Genomic DNA, 20,525 nt, shown 5'->3' on the forward strand with positions numbered 1-20,525 from the left:
AACAAACTGACCTAACAGTCACCCCTGGTGCATGATGGGACACTGGTGCAAGGGTGAAGCCCTTAAAGGTACAGGGTCAGTTTAGCTCTGGCTGTATAGCCTAGGTTTTCAATGGGCCTGTGCTTTCTTTGGTTTCATCCATTTTAAAGGAGAGGTTTGTGACAGATATTTCTTATTTCGTATCAGTTTTTTTATTCCCAATTGAGAATTCATTTTTAAAATGGAACAAAAAATGAAAATTGGCCATTTAACCTAAACTATATAAGCTCCGACGCCACTGGGGTGGGAGCAAATCATTTATTGTGTGAGACCACCTTAACACATTACAGCCTGTAACACAGCCTTGTTCACATACAGAGCGTCATTTTGGTAGTACGTGGGCAGAACAATTCAGTGCTAATGGCTATTGATGAGGATCTCCTGGAAGAGGTGTATCCTTTCACCTCCAAATAAGTGCTTGCACTGGACTGCACAAGGGACTTTATCCAACTATAGCCTTCTCTCCCTAAGCCTACTGGCTTTAATGTGCTTACACTGCATCTGTGAGCACATTAACTCAAACCTATCGGTTTTGCCAATGCTTCTTTATTCTAGGCAAGTGGCTTCACCAAGACATGCCACGGACATTGGTGGTAATGGAGAGAAATTGCACGGCACCTCTCCCATTGAACTCTGCAGTAGGATCTAAAGTTCTACCATTGCACGAACATCTTTATCTCATCTTTTGAAGGAAATCAATCTTAACTTTAAACCCAACCTTTATGTGATCTCTTACAGCACATGACCAATGCTGAAATAAAAGTAATTGCTGCAAATTGAGGCAACATCGACTTTGCCTACGCTGTTAGTGTTAGATTTGCAGCTGTATTGGAATCTAAGGGTTTAAACATTCTTCTCCAATTTGTGAAAGTGGAGAACGTTTTGGGGCCTTCTTGGCAATACAATTTGTTACAAAGTAGAAATCGTCTTCAGGATTTTCCCAAAAGGGTGATGCCTGCAAAAAGAAGCAGCAAAAAGAACACCATTCTTGTGGCAACTCTATTAGATAAAAACACAATTGTATATATTTTTTAAGATTTTTTTTTATTGGGTTTTTGGACATGTAGAGTCACAGGCTGTACAACAATTAAAACAGGGGAAATATAAGCATCCGGTATTTGCAGTATGTTATCAGTACAACAGAATCATCAATAACATTAAACATTTATAAATAACAGATGGCATATATATGGAATATGACATCAACAGGTGTTACCAGGAGGCACAGGTAATTCCTGAAATACTGATGGTATCGAAGTTTGTGTGATACATCGCCAGGATCCGGCGTCCTCCATGTAAAGGCACTAAACAACATAGACTTGCACAGGAGGACAATAAACCCACAATAACCGTGACCCCAAATAAACACAGTGGAAATTCCATGGAAGAAAGGGAAGGAGAGGATGAGGAGACAGAGGTTGGGAAGAATGTGGGGCTGGAAGGAGGAAGGAAGGAAGGAAACCAACTGGGAGAGGGTATGAGTCATATAAGTGAAACACAACTGAGCAAGTGTGACAGTAGTGGCGGCTGACAAGAATAGTGTAATGAAGCTTGAGAAGTTAGGGGAGTGGGGAGAATCTACAGCTACAAGATTCTTGAGGTGCTGCAACATAGCCTTCCAGGCAGGGGCTATGGGACGCCTGCATATTTGTCTTACCTCCTCCCAATGCAGTGCAGAGCTCTCAGCTTCGCCCCAGCGGAGAAGCGCAGCACGCCACCAGGGAAGGGCTGGTGGGTGAAGGGCGCAGGAATGCATAGCGAGTAGACGTTTGACCAGCAAAATGGCTAGGCCAGTGAACCGTGCCCTTACTTTGCGATTCTTCCTCCTGGATGTGATGTGAGGACAGGACCACAGCATGTGCTGAAGCTTAGCCGTAGGGGCACAACATCTGGGGCAAACTAAGTTGGCTGTGGGAAATATTCAGTTCAGGCAGGATGGTGTAAGGTAGGCCCCTAAGGATAGTGAATTGGATATTTTTAAAGCCGGCATTTCTTGATATTATATGTGGGGAGTCCAGGGTCTTGCCCCATTCGGGGTCATGGAAAGGTCTTCCCTCCTTCCCTGTAGGAGGAGTGTCAGTGGAGGGCACTATTAAAACAAGTGATGTCCTTTCCGCCTAGTTTACAGAGTATGGATCACAGTGAAGTTCAGGGGTTGCTTGTCAGTTGTCCCCCAAAGATCGCAGTGTCGCTAACAATTGCCCATATAGAACAAATTAACTAAGTTGAGTCTTGAAAAAGATCATCAACTCTACACTGGGAGTGCCAGTCTGCCAGATGCTCGGCTGCAAAGGGCCCCTGAGGGGAAAGTAGGCCCTGGAGGGGGACAACCAGGGAGTAAGGCAGGGTCTATTTGGTCTGCTGCAGGGCTCTGGCCAGGCAATTCTGAGTGGTCCAGACATGAAGAGACCATGACTGCCGCCCTCGGATGGTAGGATGGAGAAACTGGCAAGTCATGAGGAGGGAAGACGCCATCACCAACGCTTGTTTCAAATACATTTCTATCTGCTAACAACCAGGAAACCCATTGTAATTGTGCCGCGAGATAATATTTTTGAAAGGACGCCGCACCCATTCTCCTATGGCATCTGGAGTTTGTGAAGAGACACAAGTCGTCTCCTGCCGTCCCCTAGGAGGTCACCCAATAACTGATCAAATTCTTTAAAGAAACGATGATGTGGTAATACCAGAACATTAATGAAATGTAAAAGGATGAGGAAGAATGATCTTTTTGGACAATGTGATTCTGCCTGTCGGAGCGAGTGGTCATTTTTGCCAAAACCGCATATGAGATTTGCTAGGCGTAAGTTGCAGTCGAACAGGTCTCTCTGAGAATAGTAAAGTATGATCTCTAGATAATGGACTGCCTCCATTGTCCAGGTCAAGATGCATCACACACAAATCTCCCACGGGGTGCGGTTGTGCGTTAGGTGGGCATCAGAACACAGTGGGAAGGCACACAACGTCTGCCTGTTTAACAGCTGATCATCTACATAGAGCGATACTATATGTGTAAGTGCGTCTAATGTGATCTCTCACTGCCGGCCTTCTTTGCAGAGATGATGGACCAGCGGTTCCACTTTGAAGGCAAAATAATGGGAGAGAGGGGGCAGCCCTAGCGCGTCACCTGGCCAATTAGGAACGAGGCAAGATTAGATTACCAATTAATACTATGGACGATGGACTTGTATACAATAGCTTTGTATATGCAAGGAGACGTTGGCCGATGCCCACTTCCCACAGGGCCGCAAAAAAATAGTTCCAGGAAAGGGAGTCAAAGGACTTCTCATGGTCTAATAAAAGACTTACTGCCTGTGGAAACCGCAATGATGCCTGGTCCATGATATAAATCAAACGCCTTATATTGAGAGACGTGCTACGCCCTGGTACAAAGCCATTTTAATCAGGATGAATCAGGGCGGAGAGGACTTGCAGGTACCGGTTCGACTGGACCTTGGCTAATATTTTGTACGCCGTTCCCAACAGCACTATAGGTCGATTGGAGGAGAGATGTGTGGTGTCTCGATCTGGCTTTAGTGGGAAAACAAGAGGTGACTCCTACAGGGAGGATGGATGAGTGCCAGTGGTAAGGGCCTTGTTATACATCTCTCAAGCCTGGGTACAAGATGGGTTGAGAATTGTCAAAATACTCTATGGGAATCCCATCAAGACCTGGAGTTCTATTATGAGCGAAATCGTGTATGGCCTGTTTAACTTTAGCCGCTGTTATAAGTCCATCTAGATCCTTGCACTCTAGGGCGCGAATAGAGGGTAGGATATTTTGTGCTGCCGCTAGAATAGAGGAAATAGGGATAATGTATAAGGCTGCGTAGTAGGAACTGAAGAGCTGAAGTACAGCTAATTGGGACCTCACGGTCTGGTGACCATGTTAAAGGCGTCCCATTCAAGTCTGTGTGGTGGCCGTTCCTTAGATCGCCTCAAGGTATCGGGTAATATGAGTGAGTTGGGCTTCTCATAATGTGGGGTCATCCAGAATATCTTTGAAGAGACTCCAGACAGGGACTGGTAGATGCGAGGCACCCTATTCAATGTCGACTATGTGTGCTCCATGATCCAAGAGAACACGTCTTAAATAATCTGAATGTTTGCATTGTGGGAGTAATTCCGGGGAGCACAGGAAGGGGTGCAGTCGGATTATGGGACATCCAACAATCTAGTAGGGACCACTGTTAGGTCCATTTAGTTAAAAATGCTGGCAAATGTCGATGCATCAATGCATGGGTTGGGGGTGGGAGATGTCCAGGGTAAGAGCTAGAACATTATAATAGTCGCCTCCCAGGGATCCATGGGATGCCCACCCATTGGGCAAGGATTCAGGCCAGAGTAGCCCAGAACGCCATCTTTTCCATATTGTGAGCATCTGTGAGCATGCTGCCGTTTAATGTAGGAGTATACAGCATAGCAGTGATGTGCAGAGTGCATGCCCCTCACATTCAATGTGAGGAAGTGTATAGTGTGACTAGCAGCAGTGATGGTATTAGTGAAGTGTAGGGATGGGGAAGGGCTATAACAGCAACTTAACTTCCAGTGTGCCCATTTCTGCCCGCCCAAAAAAGATAAGGTATGTCACTAGTACAGAAGTAATGAGAGTGATAGAAAACAGGTAACAAAATTTGAACAACAACCAGAGGCAGTGGTGGTAGGCCACACCCCCAATCACATGCTCTAGGAGCTAAAACATAGACTGTCATTTGCTTCTAGATGCAAGACAAAGTGAAGCAGACATGTATTCTGATCCATAGTCCGGTCAGGGGGGAATTATTAGCTGCAAGTAGTGTGATACAGTCTGGTCGAGGAATGCCCTGTCATGGACTCCCCACACAGCAGGAGCTATGAGGTGGGTGGGTACTATGGGCCAAGGGCCACATCCTAGATCAAGTCATCAGTTGTCTGCGGTGTGATTACGGGACTGGGTGACAACCCCTCAATTCCCAAGACACTCATGACTGTGCTATTCACTCCCGGAGGCACTGGTGTCTGTATGTTGAGGCAGAGCATTGCCGCAGGTCAAACGCTGCGGCAATGGCCGATTTCTGGCTCAGTTGCAGTTCTTGTGGAGGAGCACCCACCATCCACCTGACCCAATCTGCTGGCCGCTGCGGCCCCCATACCTCTTGGGGCACGGTGCTCCATGGAATGTAGTTCGAAGTCGCTTGCTCCCCTCAAAGTGCTTTTCAACCCAATCACAAGCAGGTTCTGGTTCGATAAAGAAGTAGGTCTGGAGGTTATGCAAGACCTTCAGTTTTACAGTAAAGAGTAAGGAGAACTGATTAGTGCGGTCCTGTAGTTGACATCTCACAGCTAGAATGTAGGAGCATTGACGCTGCGTTTGAATGGTATATTCAGGGAATACTGAAATCCTGCCATGCGGATATTGATTCCACAGCCCACCCCTTCGCACCTCCTGCCCTGTGCTCTAGTTGCTGCACCCTTTCAAGTAGATTCTATGTTTTCTTGTCTTAATCTGCTAAATGGGGAAGTAGATCGGTAAGGGTGCGTTCAGTCTCCATAACTCTGGAGGCCAGTTTCCGCTGGTCATCACAGAGAAGTCCAAACTCCACCCGGATCTCTACTATCAACCAATAGTCTGGAGGAAGGCATCAAGTTTAGATGCAGAGTCGTGAGGTGGTGGGGGGGCCAAGGTCTCCAGCTCACATCAGGTTGAACAGGAGTGGGGGGTGAGGGTTGGGAGGGATAGATGACAGCCGAGGGAGGAAGCAACTGAGTCTGCAGTTAAATATCGGTTAATCAGCGCTCCATGGTGGCCAGCCCACAAGGCAAGCAGCTCTCATAAATACTAAGCGCAACACGTTTCCTGCTTCTCCTAACCTCCCTTATATGTCCTCAAGTACTGTGAGGGTGATATTGTCCGCTGTGTCAGAATAAAAGTCTGGTGATCAAAACAGAAGACCTTGTATACCCCGTAACTCCCATCATCATCTTCCTACTGCTCAGATTACCTATGTTTGGTTTTTCATATATTTTCATTTACCGAATAATGTAATTGAAACTGAAGTGGCAAAGTTTCCTTTCATCACTAACTTTCTGAAAGGTAAGTTAAAAGAGGAGTGCCTTCGACAAACTGCAATGTATATTGTACTTTGCCAATAAGCCCTTTTAGGTAGTGCATGAAGAGTTGATACAATTACCGCTTAAATACAAAGTCCCTTTCAGGAGTCTACGAAAGTGTTTTGTGTAAATGCACAGGTGCACAACTGCTGTTAGTCATTTTCTGAATAAAATATGTCAGAAAAATCTGTAGTGGGAAAGATCGGACATAGGATTGGCCCATATGGCTATTGACATTCATGGGTTTGCCTTTGTGTGATACTATTCATCAAGTCCATGGCATTTTGATGATGTCTACATAGTCCCATTTGTTTTCCTGTTAGGCTTTGGTAATAGGATACCAAGTAGTCCTTTTGTTAGAATGCAAATTCAACAAGTAATTGAGACTTTATGTAATTTGCTATCGCTTGAGAGTAGAAAATGCTGTTTCTGTTACAAATCATTGCTGTTCACTAATCACCCGTGCCTTGTCATAGATTTCACCTTGCTGTCATGAACACGTTACTGGATGTATGGTAGATTTTACTGATAAAGACCTGCACACAACAAAAATACTGACCCTCCTGTCAAAAGTATCTACCTAGCAATATTTTGCGTTATATTATTTTTTTAAACTCTGTTTTTATTGAGTTTATATTGTCAGAACCCTCAAACATAATACAGTGCATAGTAATATGAGATACCACAGATCTCTTTTCTGATGCCATATGATGTACAATCAGAGATGTGTGTCGACATTAGCTAAAAAAAAAAACTGAGTTTTTTTTGTCAGCCCCCCCTACATGGTAATACCATTATGAAACCAATTCATACACAATTTATGAGTACCAGAGTTTCAACATAGCCACAGTTGGTTGTCACCATCATGTCATTTCATGTGCAAACCCCACTAATTTATCATCAGTGTCTGAGCTCCGCTCAGGGTTTTATACGTCTGTGACAGTAAAACGTTCCAATAGGTTCCCCCACGCCATCACATCTGTCTGCGCCCCTTATTCCTACGTGCTATCCGTGTATGTTGTTCCTCTGTCACTCACCACTCCAGAATATCTTCCATCCAATATTCCGTGGATGGGCTCCTAGTGCTCATCCAGCCTATGACCACCCTACGCTTAGCCAGCACTAGGGCCAGTTGCACCAGTTTACGTAGGATTTTCCTTCCCCAGGGTTGATTCACAGCCCTTGTATATGCTTTTTAAGTTCATCAAGTACACCACAATTCTCATCTTTGAACTTCTTTTCATAACACTCTTCTTGGAGGGAACACCTTAACTTTACAGGTGAAATCTGTTCAGCAAAGGGGACTTACCCCCATCTTCTTTATCTATGAAGCTCAAGATGTTGCTTCATTATGGGATTTTCATTCTGGGACAGGTGAAGCAATATAAAAAGTCACCCCACTATTATCAAACCATCCTAAAAAAAATAGATCTAGTGGACAAAAGAAGTAATATACATCTATAGCTAAGTATTTAAGACAAAAAACACTCTAAAATATCTGGGTTCATGTACAGGAAAAGAGACAATGTTAGTAATTTCTAATAAGATCTCCTGATAGAGAAGCACCGTCAATCTGTGTTCTATACTTCTTACCTCCGATGTAAACCCAATGATTTTAAATATATTAGTCCCTCTCTGTATTGGACGTCTATCATGGAATGTAAAATTGTAGCACATTATCCTGACAAAATTAATTATTTATTAAATTTTAAATCTTGTAACAAAACAAGACTTGTTAAAAAGACACCACAAATAGAATTGCAAGGATCAAGCCAAAGCCAATATGAAACTCCCAATCATGAATAGAGTTTATAAAGAAACATCAACAGCATCAGAACAGGAAACCTTTTCTATTTCAACGTTTATATTTCTTTGCTGTAACTGAATTTTTTTTGCAGTTTACCCATTAAACACTCTGTTACCCAAACACAAACACAAAACTATGCTGCACATTAAGTTTACCACTTAACCATTCCCTGCTTTCTGCATAGTTTCATTTTGTCTTTAGTGTCCATAGACGGACTTAATGAACACGCATATAGATAACAACGGGGTTCCAAGATGCATGCTGGGATACACTGACAAAATGTAATTAAGACGCTAAATGGGTGAAAGCATTAATAAAATTAAGACCCCATGAATTAGCTGCCTACAGATTCCTACAATGATGGTTTCCTAGCTGGAAAGAGGGGACAACTTAAGGCACAGAGCACTGCTAGTTACAAGTACAACGCTAAAGACCGTAGGCATTTTATAAGATAGTCCACAGTGCACAGGGCAGTTAGACATCAGTCATAGTTCACTCTCCATTGGGGTTTCTTGAGGCCATGTTAGCCCTTGTGTGCCCACTGCCAGTTCCACTTCTATCTTCCACATTGCTACCTGCATTTAAATTTAACAGTCTCTGTTGCGCTGATGGCAAGTGATTCTGGGGTTCAGCAGATACATTCTCACTATCGCTGCTAGCATCAGATTCAATTTCTTCTATATAAACATCAGAGGATGCCACCCTGCCAGAAGACCCAACTCTGTCCTCTTCATCTTCTACCCTATGACTCCAGTTGATAGGTCTCTCTCCATTTATTTGCAAGAGGGCAAAAGAGGTCTCTACGGAAGTGCTATCATCTACAGGTTGCACCAACAGGCTTGTGGCCTGTCCGGTGAGCGAGGCAAGGGACCCAGTAGTGAATGCAAGATTTGCTGGCTGAACTGATGTAGCTCCCTGTACAACATTATTGTCTGCTCCATCAGCTGAACTTTCTCTAGATAAACTGAAAGATGCAGGAGCGCAATCTAACCAGAGGCCAGCAACGCCCTTTTTAGGAATGTCTGTGATGTCCCTCTTGATTTTGCGTCGCCTACCCTGCTCATTGCGCCGGAACTGTACCATGTTTTCTAGATCTGCTACATACAAAAACCCAGCAATTAACATTTCTGTGTTCTTCTTGCCTTTCGTAAAGGCATCTTCAAGCTCTCGGCTTGTGCGCTCATCATACTGCCACCATCCATTCCTGCCCTCGTAATACCATGCGTGCTCTCCATTCCCTCTGCTTGCTGCTTTCAGTTCCTCTGGAGATAATAAGATTGGTTTGTCAAGGAAGTCCTCAGGAATCTCTTGGCGGCATAGGGCACATCGCTTTCCAAGCCAGGAAGCTCCCTTCACACACAGGTAGCAAAAGACATGCTTGCATGGCAAACTGACTGGGTGCACACATGTCTGAAGGCAAATGGCACATTCAGGAACAGTCGGAGCAGCAGCTGCATTTGAACATGGCTCAAGTTTCTTGCTTGTGGGAAGCGTATTAACTGAATGATCAATGTCTCCGCAGCCAGCCATCCTGTATAAAAAAAATAAATAAAAAAAAAACACAAGTAAAAATATGTTTAGTACCAATGACTGAAAGCAAATCCCATGAGAAAAAGTGGTAAATTCAGCAAAACACGTTCAGCAAATATAAGTGTTATTCTCATTGATAACTATTTTTATATGAGAAGGTTTTCTTGCTGCACTGCTAAGTATCCGTAATGGAGTCCAGCAGGACTCCCATCACATTTAAATATATACAAAGGGTATCAAATATACTATGGTTCTAGTCAAACAATTCTTCATTTTAAGCTAAGATATCTGAGAACAAACAAAGTCATCCTCAGAGTTCCAATTTATTTTATTACCACAAAATGAAATTTAGCATATGCCCTTCAACTGAATACTTTTATTTACACTGGTTCTTTATCTAATAAGAACACACTTACCTTTGGACACACACAGGCATTTTACGAGCAAGACCCCGGAACAGGCATGTTAAAGCACGAATGTCAGTTGTAATGGAACGGTCTCTTTGAACCAATTCCAGCATTTAAATAATAGAAGCCACTTCGCAAAAAATCTGATGGATCATCACTTACAATAAGAAAGCAACCCTTCCCCTCCGCACGGTTTTTGCCACAATCATTTCATACATTTTCGCTGATAAATCACAAAATAAAATTACCAGACAATTACAAAAATCCCCAACATAATATCTAGAGCATTCTCTTCCATGCATGATGCAACCAATAACAGAAAACTTACTACTTATGCACATGCTTAGCAACTCTTTATAGAAGTCTGTAATCACCTCTAAATTCATTTTATTTTCAGTAACTCCTACCAAAAAGTAACAAACACTGGAAAAGCTAATAGGTCTGACACTTAGTGCTAGCCTTTTAGCTTAGCCAATGCTTGTTTGGTCTTTTTTTGTATAATGTTACTGTTGGGTGAGTTGCTGAGCTCTCAGAATTCTAAAAAATATATAAAAACATAGGGTAAAGACAAAAAAAGAAATTGCACTTAATGGCATTACAAGAGAAATTAAAAATCTAGAAACAAGGCATCTTTTTTGGTTGTGTTCTTTTAATATATTATTCTTAGTGAATCATTCTGACAAGCACTGTAGGGACAAAATGCTCGGTTGTGGTGAAATGGTATCCTTCAGCCCCACTAACTGAGATTAATTTTAGTTTTGGTTCTATTTAAGTTCTTTGTTTCTGCTTTTAAGAGGATCAACTGACAGTTGGTGTGTGTTTTTAAAGGGCGGAGCACTGGTTAGAAAGAGGCTGTGCCAATGGGAGCCCATGCCATGGGCAAGAAGATAGTTTCATGGGCTAGTTGGATTTACAGGGAACAAGCTATAGGTATACTAGTGTTGCAGCATACTGTGAAGTGATGAGGGTATGAATGTTCTGTTTTGGCGTAGAAAAGCTGTCTGAGGTAAATGATGGGTGGAAAGTTAGAAATACTGAATCTTGTCGTGGTGAGTGGATGAAGGCATTATGGTGGAAGGGAATACTACTATTCTTCAAGTTCTCCAGTGCCTTTCATGATAAATTCTCAAAAGGGTTATTTTGTTGCTTTATCATTGTTTAGTTGTGAGGAACTGTCATGACTTAATCTTGTACTCGGGTATTGCTCGCCGGCCTCATGACATTCCTTCCCCTATGGCTCCTTTCCTTCTTGAGTGCTCCATGGCTCCCCCCTCCCCAAAAGTCTGAACCATTGGCCCTTCAGTTCCATCGCTATACATGTTTAGGCTAGTTAGCACCTGCAGATATCTCAAGTCTATCTCAGATAGTTACATTTCCACTGTGACCCACTGGACTGTACCATCATGTACATGGGTTCTGTTGTACTTGTTGTCAATTACAGTTTGCATCTGCTGCTTGTTAGACCTCATATCTGTTGTATGTAACACATGATTTTCCCCAGGTTTACTGAAAGATTCCACATGCAACACATGCCTTTCTGGAACACTTCTGGCTTCCTCTATAAATAACCCCTTGGAATCTGCATTTGTACCTGTCACAGTCCTGCACAAGCAGCTTCCTTGCACTCATCTTTAGGGTAGCCGGGATCTTCCAAGCTTTGTCCCTACACTCATTTCTCACGTCACTTGGACCTTCATCAATCCAGGCCTAGGCAACCTCGTTCCTGCACTCATCTCCCGAGCCATCCGGAAACTTCCATTGCTCTAGTCGTCCAAGCCTTCCTGATGACTCCAAGATCCAGATTTCTCCGATAGTTCCAGTGTCTCTCTCCATGAGCTATGAATCCACATCTTCCTGAACTTCTTACACCGACACACCTGCCATCTTTGAACTCTAGTTAAAGTACTAGTTCTGGCTAAGTACTTGCCTCCAGGTTAGTGTGCACTAATCCTTAGCAGTAGATGCGGGCCTGTCTGTATCCCCCTTCAAGACTCTAGACCTCGCTCCAGTTCCTTCTCCACAATTTTCCTTCAATGTTCCTTGCCTGTCTTGGCTCGAAACCCTCTTTCCAAACCTTGGCACCTGAACTGTGTCGCTCATGGACTAGAGACTGCCTCCTGAATGAACCTTGTAACTCCAATCTATGTATCGAGTGTAACCTTGTTTTCTAGCATATCTTCGAAATGCCCCTGACTCCAAATTATGTACAGAGTGTAACCTTGTTTCTAGCATACCTTGGGAGTGTCCCCGACTTCAACCGATATTTCAAGCACAAACCTGAGTGTTAGTAATTCCAACCTTGTGCTTAGAGTAACCTTGTTTTGAGTATAGCTGTGTTCCCGAGTCTAGCCAATGTACTGAGAACAACCTTGAGATTGTCTGTAACACCAGCCTTATGCCAAGTATAGCCTTGTTCAGAGTATTACCCAGTACTGAGGGTAGTCTATGTACTGAGTGTAACCTATTTCCAAGAGTAATCTGGTCTCTGGCATACCCTGAGAGTTTGTGTAAATTCCAAACTATGTACTCAGAACAACCTTGTTTCTAATTTACTTTGTGATTAATCACAACTCCAACCCAAGCACCGAGTGCAACCCTGGGAGTGCCAGTAACTCCAACTATGTCCTGAGTTTACCCTTGGAGTGCCTTAGAGTCCAACAAGTAATTCAAGTTCTTCTTCGAGAGTTCCAGAACATTTTCATCCAAGTACCTGGTTGTTCTGCTCTTATCTTATAATTCTGAAGAAACACGCAAGTGTGGATAATTGAAGAATTGTATTGTAACTTGTGTAAGGGATTTGATATATTGATGGTAATTGCCTCTTCTTGTTGTTCCCAGTATATTGTGTATTCACAAAAACATACACCTTGGCATAACCAGAAGGTCCCAGGAGTGATGATCCTGTTAAGCAGAGTAGTACTGTTGTAGAGCAGAACCAGTACCACAAGTGTTTTTATTATTTTGTCCCTTCCCCTCTCTGGAAGTCGCCTGGAAGCTAGGAACACTGTCCCTGGGTCCAGCTTGCTCCTGGGAGGGTGCGGTCGTCCAGCATAAACTCCATTGTCGTCCCCGCAGCTGGAACCAGGTGAATGTGTGACAAAGACCTCCCCTCCCATTAAGGATGAAAAAAGTCTCTATGAGTCTCGGAACAGTAAGAAAGGAGAAGGAAGCGGGTGGGGGCAGAGGTTACAAGAGGAACAGAATGCTAGTTATACACAAGCTGTGTCAAAGTGAGTCCAAGCCATGGTCTAGAAACTAAATATGAAGTGAAATGCACTTTACAAGCCTTTATTGCTCGGGTGAATTCTTCAGTAAGGAAGAAACATATTTTTGTTCTTACAGCATATTGTGAGCTATAAAGGATCGGATATGCCTATTTTGAGTGTAACCAGCCTGTCAGGATGTAAGGTTCGGTAGAAAACTACAAATGTGTTCTTGGCACAAAACAGAGATCGTTGTCCCAATATTTGAGAAAGGCCGTTTGGACAACCCCGGGATCTATAGGCCGATCAGTTTATTAGATGGGCTTCAGAAGATCTTCTGCCGACAGGTCCTGGGGAAACTTACAGACTGGGTCCAGCAAAATAAAATACTTTCAGACCTACAGACATACATTTGATCAAAAGTAGGTACCATTGATCAGGTATTCAGGTTTATTCTGATCTACTGGAAAGTAGTTCTTCTGGGGAAAGGTCACCTCTATGTCATCTCTGTTGACCTTAAGTCAGCTTTTGATACAGTTCCTAGATATAAGCTGTGGGGCGTACAAGAGAACATGGGAGTACCATCCACCATCCTAGACGTAATAATAAGAATACATGATAATAGTCAAACCAGAGAGAGGTTTGGGAGGAATGGGGAGCGAACAGAAAAGTTTGGTATCAAGAGGGGAATGGCAGGGCTGTGTCCTGGCTCCGACTCTTTTCTCCCTTTTTTCTTTAATGACCTTGCTGAATTCCTAAACTTCCCACACAATGATGACCCTAAGATTGGCAGTATGAAAATCCCAATGTTGCTATTTGCAGACGTCACCCTTCTCAAAAACTCCTAAACGCCTGCCAGCAATTCTGGACCTTTTTTTTTTGCGTTTTGTGCTGATTGCGGTCTAGAGTTCAATGGAAGTAAGACTAAGTATATGGTGTTTAACTCTTATAAATCTGTGCAACTCAGGATATGTGCTTACAATTGACTACTTGAGTGAGTTCTAAATTTTGTGTATTTGGGGGTGATCCTTTTGTTTTAATTTCAGCTGGAATGCTGAAATAGCTAGACGTGCGCAGAAATTGCAGCCAGAGACTGGGGCAACATTAAATCTGGCGAAGAATATGAAGTCCATGGGGTTTTTGCCTGCGCTAGAGTTATATAGGGCTAAGGCAAAGAAGTTCAGCTTTGTATGGGGCTGACCTATGGGGACATTCGGCTTTTAATGAGCTTAAAGGAGTTGAGATCAAGTTCATTAAGCATTTAACTAATCTTCCATCTAGTACCCCAACTCTACCCCGGTTGCAAGATTTGGGCCTGTACCCGACTTCTCTGACAGTACAGAAGATATCCTTGCTATTCTGCCACAGACTGTGGACAAAGTCAGAGCTTGAATCTTAAAGATCTCCTCCTAGAGAAGTCCTGAACACAGTCGGCCATTCAAGGCTTCTATGACTATGCTACATAAAGAAACTGTTCAAATCACTTGCGCTTTAAGTTCTGTGAGACAGCTTGGAAGACTCTTATATGATTTCCAGGAAGTTAATTAAGGATCATGGCAGGTACTTTCTTTGAGGGGAAATAATCAAGAATGGCAAACAGGAGGACCTATCTGATCAATTTATTTAACTCAAGATTGTACCAGTGTTTGAGCCTGCTTTAGATGCCATCCAGGGCTTGTTCCAGAGACAGTTATATTTGAAGTTCAGATATGGGATTCTTCCTACGCTAGAGTTTATGGTCAAGTGGAGTGGTAATAGTGCCCTAAGTAATGTTTGTCCAGCATGTGGTAGTGCCCTTGAAACAACCTTGCATTTTGCCTTCTTCTGTGAGGCATATAGGTTTTCAAGGAGGAAGTGGATTGTCCCACTATGCAAGCTCATGGGTGTGAGAACCCTTGGGCCAGCTTTTAGGCTGTTAAAAGTGGATACGCTTGAGGTAGATGTTATTAGGTTAGCTAAATTCTTGCATGCAGCCTGAACTATTCGTATGAAGCAGGAGCATAGAGTTGCAACCTAGCTATATCTCAAAGTGTTTAAGATGTTCCAGATAGGCAAGGGCTGTATTATCTTTTAAGTGTTGTTTGATGATTGTTGTGATTTTATATATTAGAAATTTGCTAATTGAGGGTTTCATTTGACTATCAGAGTTTGATTTTATGGGGCAAATGAACATATTTTTGTATTCATTTAAGATAGATTGTATAGTATGTATTGTTTTTAACTATATATTTATTGCATATTTGTGCTTTTATGTTTTTTTTAACCAAAATAAAGCTATACTTATTTTTAAGAAAACATGTCACTGTGTGATTTTAAAAAAAATAAATCTTTAAAAATAATAAATTAAAATTATGTCAATAAAATATTTAATTCAAAATTAAGTGAATAAAGCTGTAGCTTTCTATTTCTGTTCTACAATGGAAATACAAAAATATATAGTAAATTAATTTACATTAATATCTGACATAAAAATATTTTTACTAATTGCTTTGAGGTACAAAATAATTTACAATTTTCCCTATGCTTTATTCCCAGTTGGTGAAAAATTCTGCCTTTAAGTTTAACACTACTATTAGTATGTATACACTATTACCTTAATTTATAATTACATTTTTAGCTAGTTTAAATCTACTCAATTATATTAAAAATATGGTTGAAAGATTGAAAATGAAAGAAAATTCCACCTAATGTAAAATATTTATATATTTTCTTATGTATTAAGAATGACAAGTATTTACAGAATTATTCTGAATTCATTTATTATTCTAATTAAAGCTATTTTTACATTAAAAATGATTAACATATATTATCATGAAATAATACTTTTACATTGTGTGGGAGTCTTCCGGACATTGAGAAACAGCTAGCAGGGCGCCTTATATATGACCATACACTGTGTATTTACATATTTGGCATCTGTTATGACACCAAGTGGGAATGGCAAGCCTGTCTAGTCTTTTGGACTGGATCTGGGTCTCAAATAGGCCATTCACATGAATATTTAGGGCAGACCCATTCTTGGTTGTAGAAGTATTTTGTTTAGCACATTGAGGTTTGGGCTTAAAATTGCTGAGGGTACAATTTTTTTTGCTGGAGAGCCCCCTTCGATGTGTGGGGGAAGGATTTGTGATGCTTGAATAAATGCAATTATATTAACATTTAGCCCCTTTGGAGTTGATGCTTACTGAAATCATTTGGCAGGCAACCACTGACTGTGGTGGCAGCTGATATATTGTAATGTTATACTTTTATTTTTTACTTATTATTCTTTATGCCAATATTGAATTTTTGGTTTAGTACATTATCGATCTTTGGTGGATCATGTTTGAATCTGTTTGGCACACAGGCGTATTTTCCACAAGTGAATGCAATTTATAATGACATTTCTGTATTTTGAGATGGCTGTCACAATTTAATTACAGGCCACTGATGGCTAGTTTGTTGAGTGTGTCAACTATCTGTGAACTGTTTCTGCTGCTCAATGAAATTGATTTGTGTATTTCAATGATGAGAGGATGCAGGCTGCTTTGACATTGATAAAGGAAGAGCGGCGAAACGATTTTGTCAACGTTCTTTTTTTCTGTTCTATGGCAAATACACTTTGAATACAGCAATTCGTGAGTTTGCAACCTGTTGGATGTTAAGTTAATGTTTTGTGAGACCGTCTTCATGCATTGCGGCACTCGCTGTGTTAGAGGATCGGCGGCATTCTCACTGAGCACTGGAAACGCATTATATATGTGTACATACAAATATTTTAACATGAATTTAAATATATCTATATACATTATTAATTTAATAGTCAAGTACAAAATTTCTTTATTCGGGTGCAAAAGCAGCAATAACAGTGCGTATATCCAAAAAAGACCGAAGTTAAAACATCATACAAAATAACAATGAATATAAAATCATAAAGCAATACAGAAATCATGAGGTAAAAAATGTATGTACAACATTCAAATCAGGAAGATGGCTTAATATAAATTATTCAAAGCGCATAGTGCTACGTGACCCAATGTGTAGAACTGTTTGGGAGGATCTTTCATAGCATCAACATGGGTATGCACTAAAATTTCTATCAATCAATAATATTTATAATCAATCAATAATATTTATAAAGCGCGCTACTCACCCGTGAGGGTCTCAAGGCGCTGGGGGAGGGGGTTACTGCTGCTCGAAGAGCCAGGTCTTGAGCTGCCTCCGGAATGCGAGGTGGTCCTGGGTGGTCCTGAGGTTGGCGGGGAGGGAATTCCAAGTCTTGGCCGCCAGGTAGGAGAAGGATTTCCCACCTGCCGTGGTGCGGCGGAGGCGAGGGACGGCGGCAAGTGGAAGGTTGGCAGAGCGAGGTTGACGAGTGGGCGTGTAGAAACTGAGGCGACGGTTGAGGTATTCGGGTCCCTTGTTGTCGAGGGCTTTGTGTGCGTGGGTGAGGAGCCTGAAGGTGATCCTTTTGTTGACGTGTAGCCAGTGCAGGTGTCTCAGGTGGGAGGAGATGTGGCTGTGGCGGGGTATGTCGAGGATGAGACGTGCGGAGGCGTTGTGTATTCGCTGAAGACGTTTCTGGAGTTTTGCGGTGGTTCCTGCATATAGGGTGTTTCCGTAGTCCAGGCGGCTTGTGACGAGGGCGTAGCCTCTCTGATAGCCTGAGGGATGCAAAGTAAATAGCTAACAGTATCACCTCTAAAGTGGAATAACAGGGATCTTTCCCAGCAACCACACACATTAAATATATATTGTCCCGGAGAATTGACAGCGCTCAAATGTAAATAACGGAAATTAGAGGTTTTCAACATTTGTGTGTGAGCATGTTTTAGCAACCGTGCTTTCACTTTTCGGTCTGTTTTTCCAATCTTCCCGCTAGAACAGGGACAAGTGAAGATGTGAGACATTCCTATCTCGTGAAAGTCTTTTTCAATGTATGCTAATCATGGAATATTAAGACCCTTGTCACATGCTTGATAATAGCTTCAGAGCCGTCTCCTTGGTTTGCCATATCGACAACCATAAAGGTAGAGACTAGCTCGGATACGAACCTTTATATAACTCATACCTAATTCTTTGTGACATATACAATGGGAGGTGGATGGGAAAGACTGGGAGAACCTTTCTGCCGAATCGGTTTTCCTCCACTTGAACAAATGCACAGTTAATGATTCTCCAGATCTCAGCTCAGTATGCTGCCACAGGCACACATGGTGTTTTATAAATCTGCAAAAGCAGATGAAGTGCACACCCCCAAGGAGGCTCCAGAAGGCTGAAAAGACCGCCAACTGCTCCAGATAGCTTTAGCCTGCGGTGTGATATATTAGTAATCCAAGAACCAAGGAGGCAAACGTAGTAACAAGATAAAAAAAAAGTGTTAGCTTTATCTAAGATTTAGTGGCGATTGCAAGAGTGGAAACTCAGTCGATTTGGGCCACAAGTTATAATGTACAATTTAGAAAAATTTGTGAGTAGATCTAAGTCCGCCTTAAAGTGGGGGAAGGAGATCATTAGCAAACGCAAGGATTTCAGAGCGCGAGCTATCAACACTGCATCATCCGTGTAGAGCAGCATTGGAAGTGATGCAGCATTAATCTTGGGGCCATCAGGGTTAATAGTGGATAAAAAGGGCTTAACTTAAAATATAAAGTATAAAAAGTAAAAGTGCCAAGACGCAACCCTGCCTTACATCTGGGGAGATTTCAGTGTCACTAGAGAGTTCACCGTTTGCACTGTATCTTATTACAGCTTACATATTCTTGTGGAGGGCTGCTACAAAGTGCACAAGAGCCTCATCCCATCCGATCATCAAATGGAGCCTTCACATCTTTGAGCGATTTACACAATCAAATGCCATGGACAGATCCAGAGAGGCAGGATACACTGGACAATGTTTAGCAATTGTGTACATAATAAAAATATTTAAATTGAGACTTTCTATATTGTTCCCATGCGGTTACTAACGCCATATTGGCAAATACATAAGATGTTTTTTTCTGAGGCCCAATCCTTAATTCTATAATAAATAACTCTCCCAATATTTTCACAGAGGTGTCAATAGTGGATTGGGTGGTAGCAGCTAGGGTCAGATGAATTACATTTTTTGAATACTGGAACATAACCGATCAGGACTATGAAATTGGTGAAGAAGTTTGTGGAGGGCTGTTAAAAACATTAGTCAGTAATAGCACCCACAGATCAATACTGCACTTTATTAGGTCTACAGGGACTCTATTTGCCCCTGGTCCCTTCTCACTGACCCTCTGCTGGATACAGTTAACTACTTTGTACAGTGTAAACGACAAACATTGATGTTTGAGCCAGGTAAGAAGGGTCTGACAGGTAGAAAATTTGACAGAAGTGAGTCATCGATGCTGCGCTGGAAATGTGACAACTAGGCAGGGGTCACAATATGATTTAGTAACTTTACACTATTAATTTATAATTAAATGTTTAGTTAATTTAAATCTATTAAATTATACTAAATTACCTGTTAAAGATTTAAGATAAAACAATTCCACCTGAAGCAAAATGCTTATATTTACTTATTACAAATTAAAAATTACAAAACATTAGAGAATGTTTTTGTAATTAAAGTTATTCATTTTTACATTAAAACATGTAGAACATATTTTATCATAAAATAATACTTAAACATTTAGTCACATTTGTTTCTAACATTAAGTTCAATATATATGTATTTTAAATATCCTGTGGGCCTCATTACGACTTTGGGGGTCCTAAAAGCGGACTGCCGTGGGTAGGATGCCATTGCTATACTGGTGGCACCCTCCCTCAAGCGTATTACAATGTTCCTACCGGACTGACCTGCGGGAACACTGTAATAAGCGTTCCCAGGGCCAATATCCTAGCAGTCCAGCACCCTTGGAATGCGCAATGTCTGCAAAGCAGACTGAGCATTCTGAAGGTGCTAAGCGGGGTGCCCATCGGTATGGACAGTGCAGGGCCCCCTCAGTGGCCCCCGGCACTGGCTTTCCACCAGCCTTCTCATGGCAGAGTCCCGGCCTTGAAAGGCTGGCGGAAAGTGGGGTTGTAATCAGACAGGCGGCACTGAGTTCATGTCTCTGCGAGCAGCCTCGTAATAAGGCCCTATATACATTACTGTAATATTACTTGCACTGGGGTTCAATTTCAAGTCCCTGACTCCATCATTTTCTATGAGGGGGCGCTGCAGTAACAATGGCTGGCCATGTGTGGTGCTGGACTTCAGGTCTGAGCTACTACTGTTTACACTTGTAAATGTAGCTCTAGCCCCATTTCAGGGAGTAGCGACATGTAAGTCTACACTTTATTGTAAATCTAGGCTTGGAAATAAGCTGCAGATGTACTACAAAGTGTAAGAGTACGTTTACAAATGTAGATTTACTAATGTACATTAACCTCTGAGAATAGGCCCCTACGTCTTTAAGAAAATCTCATGCTATCTCAAAAAATATTTTATTCTCA

The 20,525-nt window shown here is 42.0% G+C and overlaps 1 protein-coding gene across 2 annotated transcripts in view; it reads right to left on the reverse strand.

Annotated features, from left to right (window-relative positions):
• Nucleotides 1–7,913: 7,913 nt before the first annotated feature.
• The window catches only part of LOC138296064 (E3 ubiquitin-protein ligase RNF146-like), a 50,170-nt gene continuing 37,558 nt past the window's right edge, over nt 7,914–20,525 (reverse strand). For both annotated transcript variants that reach the window (XM_069234842.1, XM_069234841.1), the window contains exon 2: nt 7,914–9,467. In XM_069234842.1, coding sequence (XP_069090943.1) covers nt 8,429–9,466 — 1,038 coding nt within the window. In that variant the 5' untranslated portion in view covers nt 9,467 and the 3' untranslated portion in view covers nt 7,914–8,428. The remainder of the gene's footprint in view (nt 9,468–20,525) is intronic.

Source organism: Pleurodeles waltl, chromosome 5 (genome assembly GCF_031143425.1).
Source record: "Pleurodeles waltl isolate 20211129_DDA chromosome 5, aPleWal1.hap1.20221129, whole genome shotgun sequence".
NCBI classification, from domain to species: Eukaryota; Metazoa; Chordata; class Amphibia; order Caudata; family Salamandridae; genus Pleurodeles; species Pleurodeles waltl.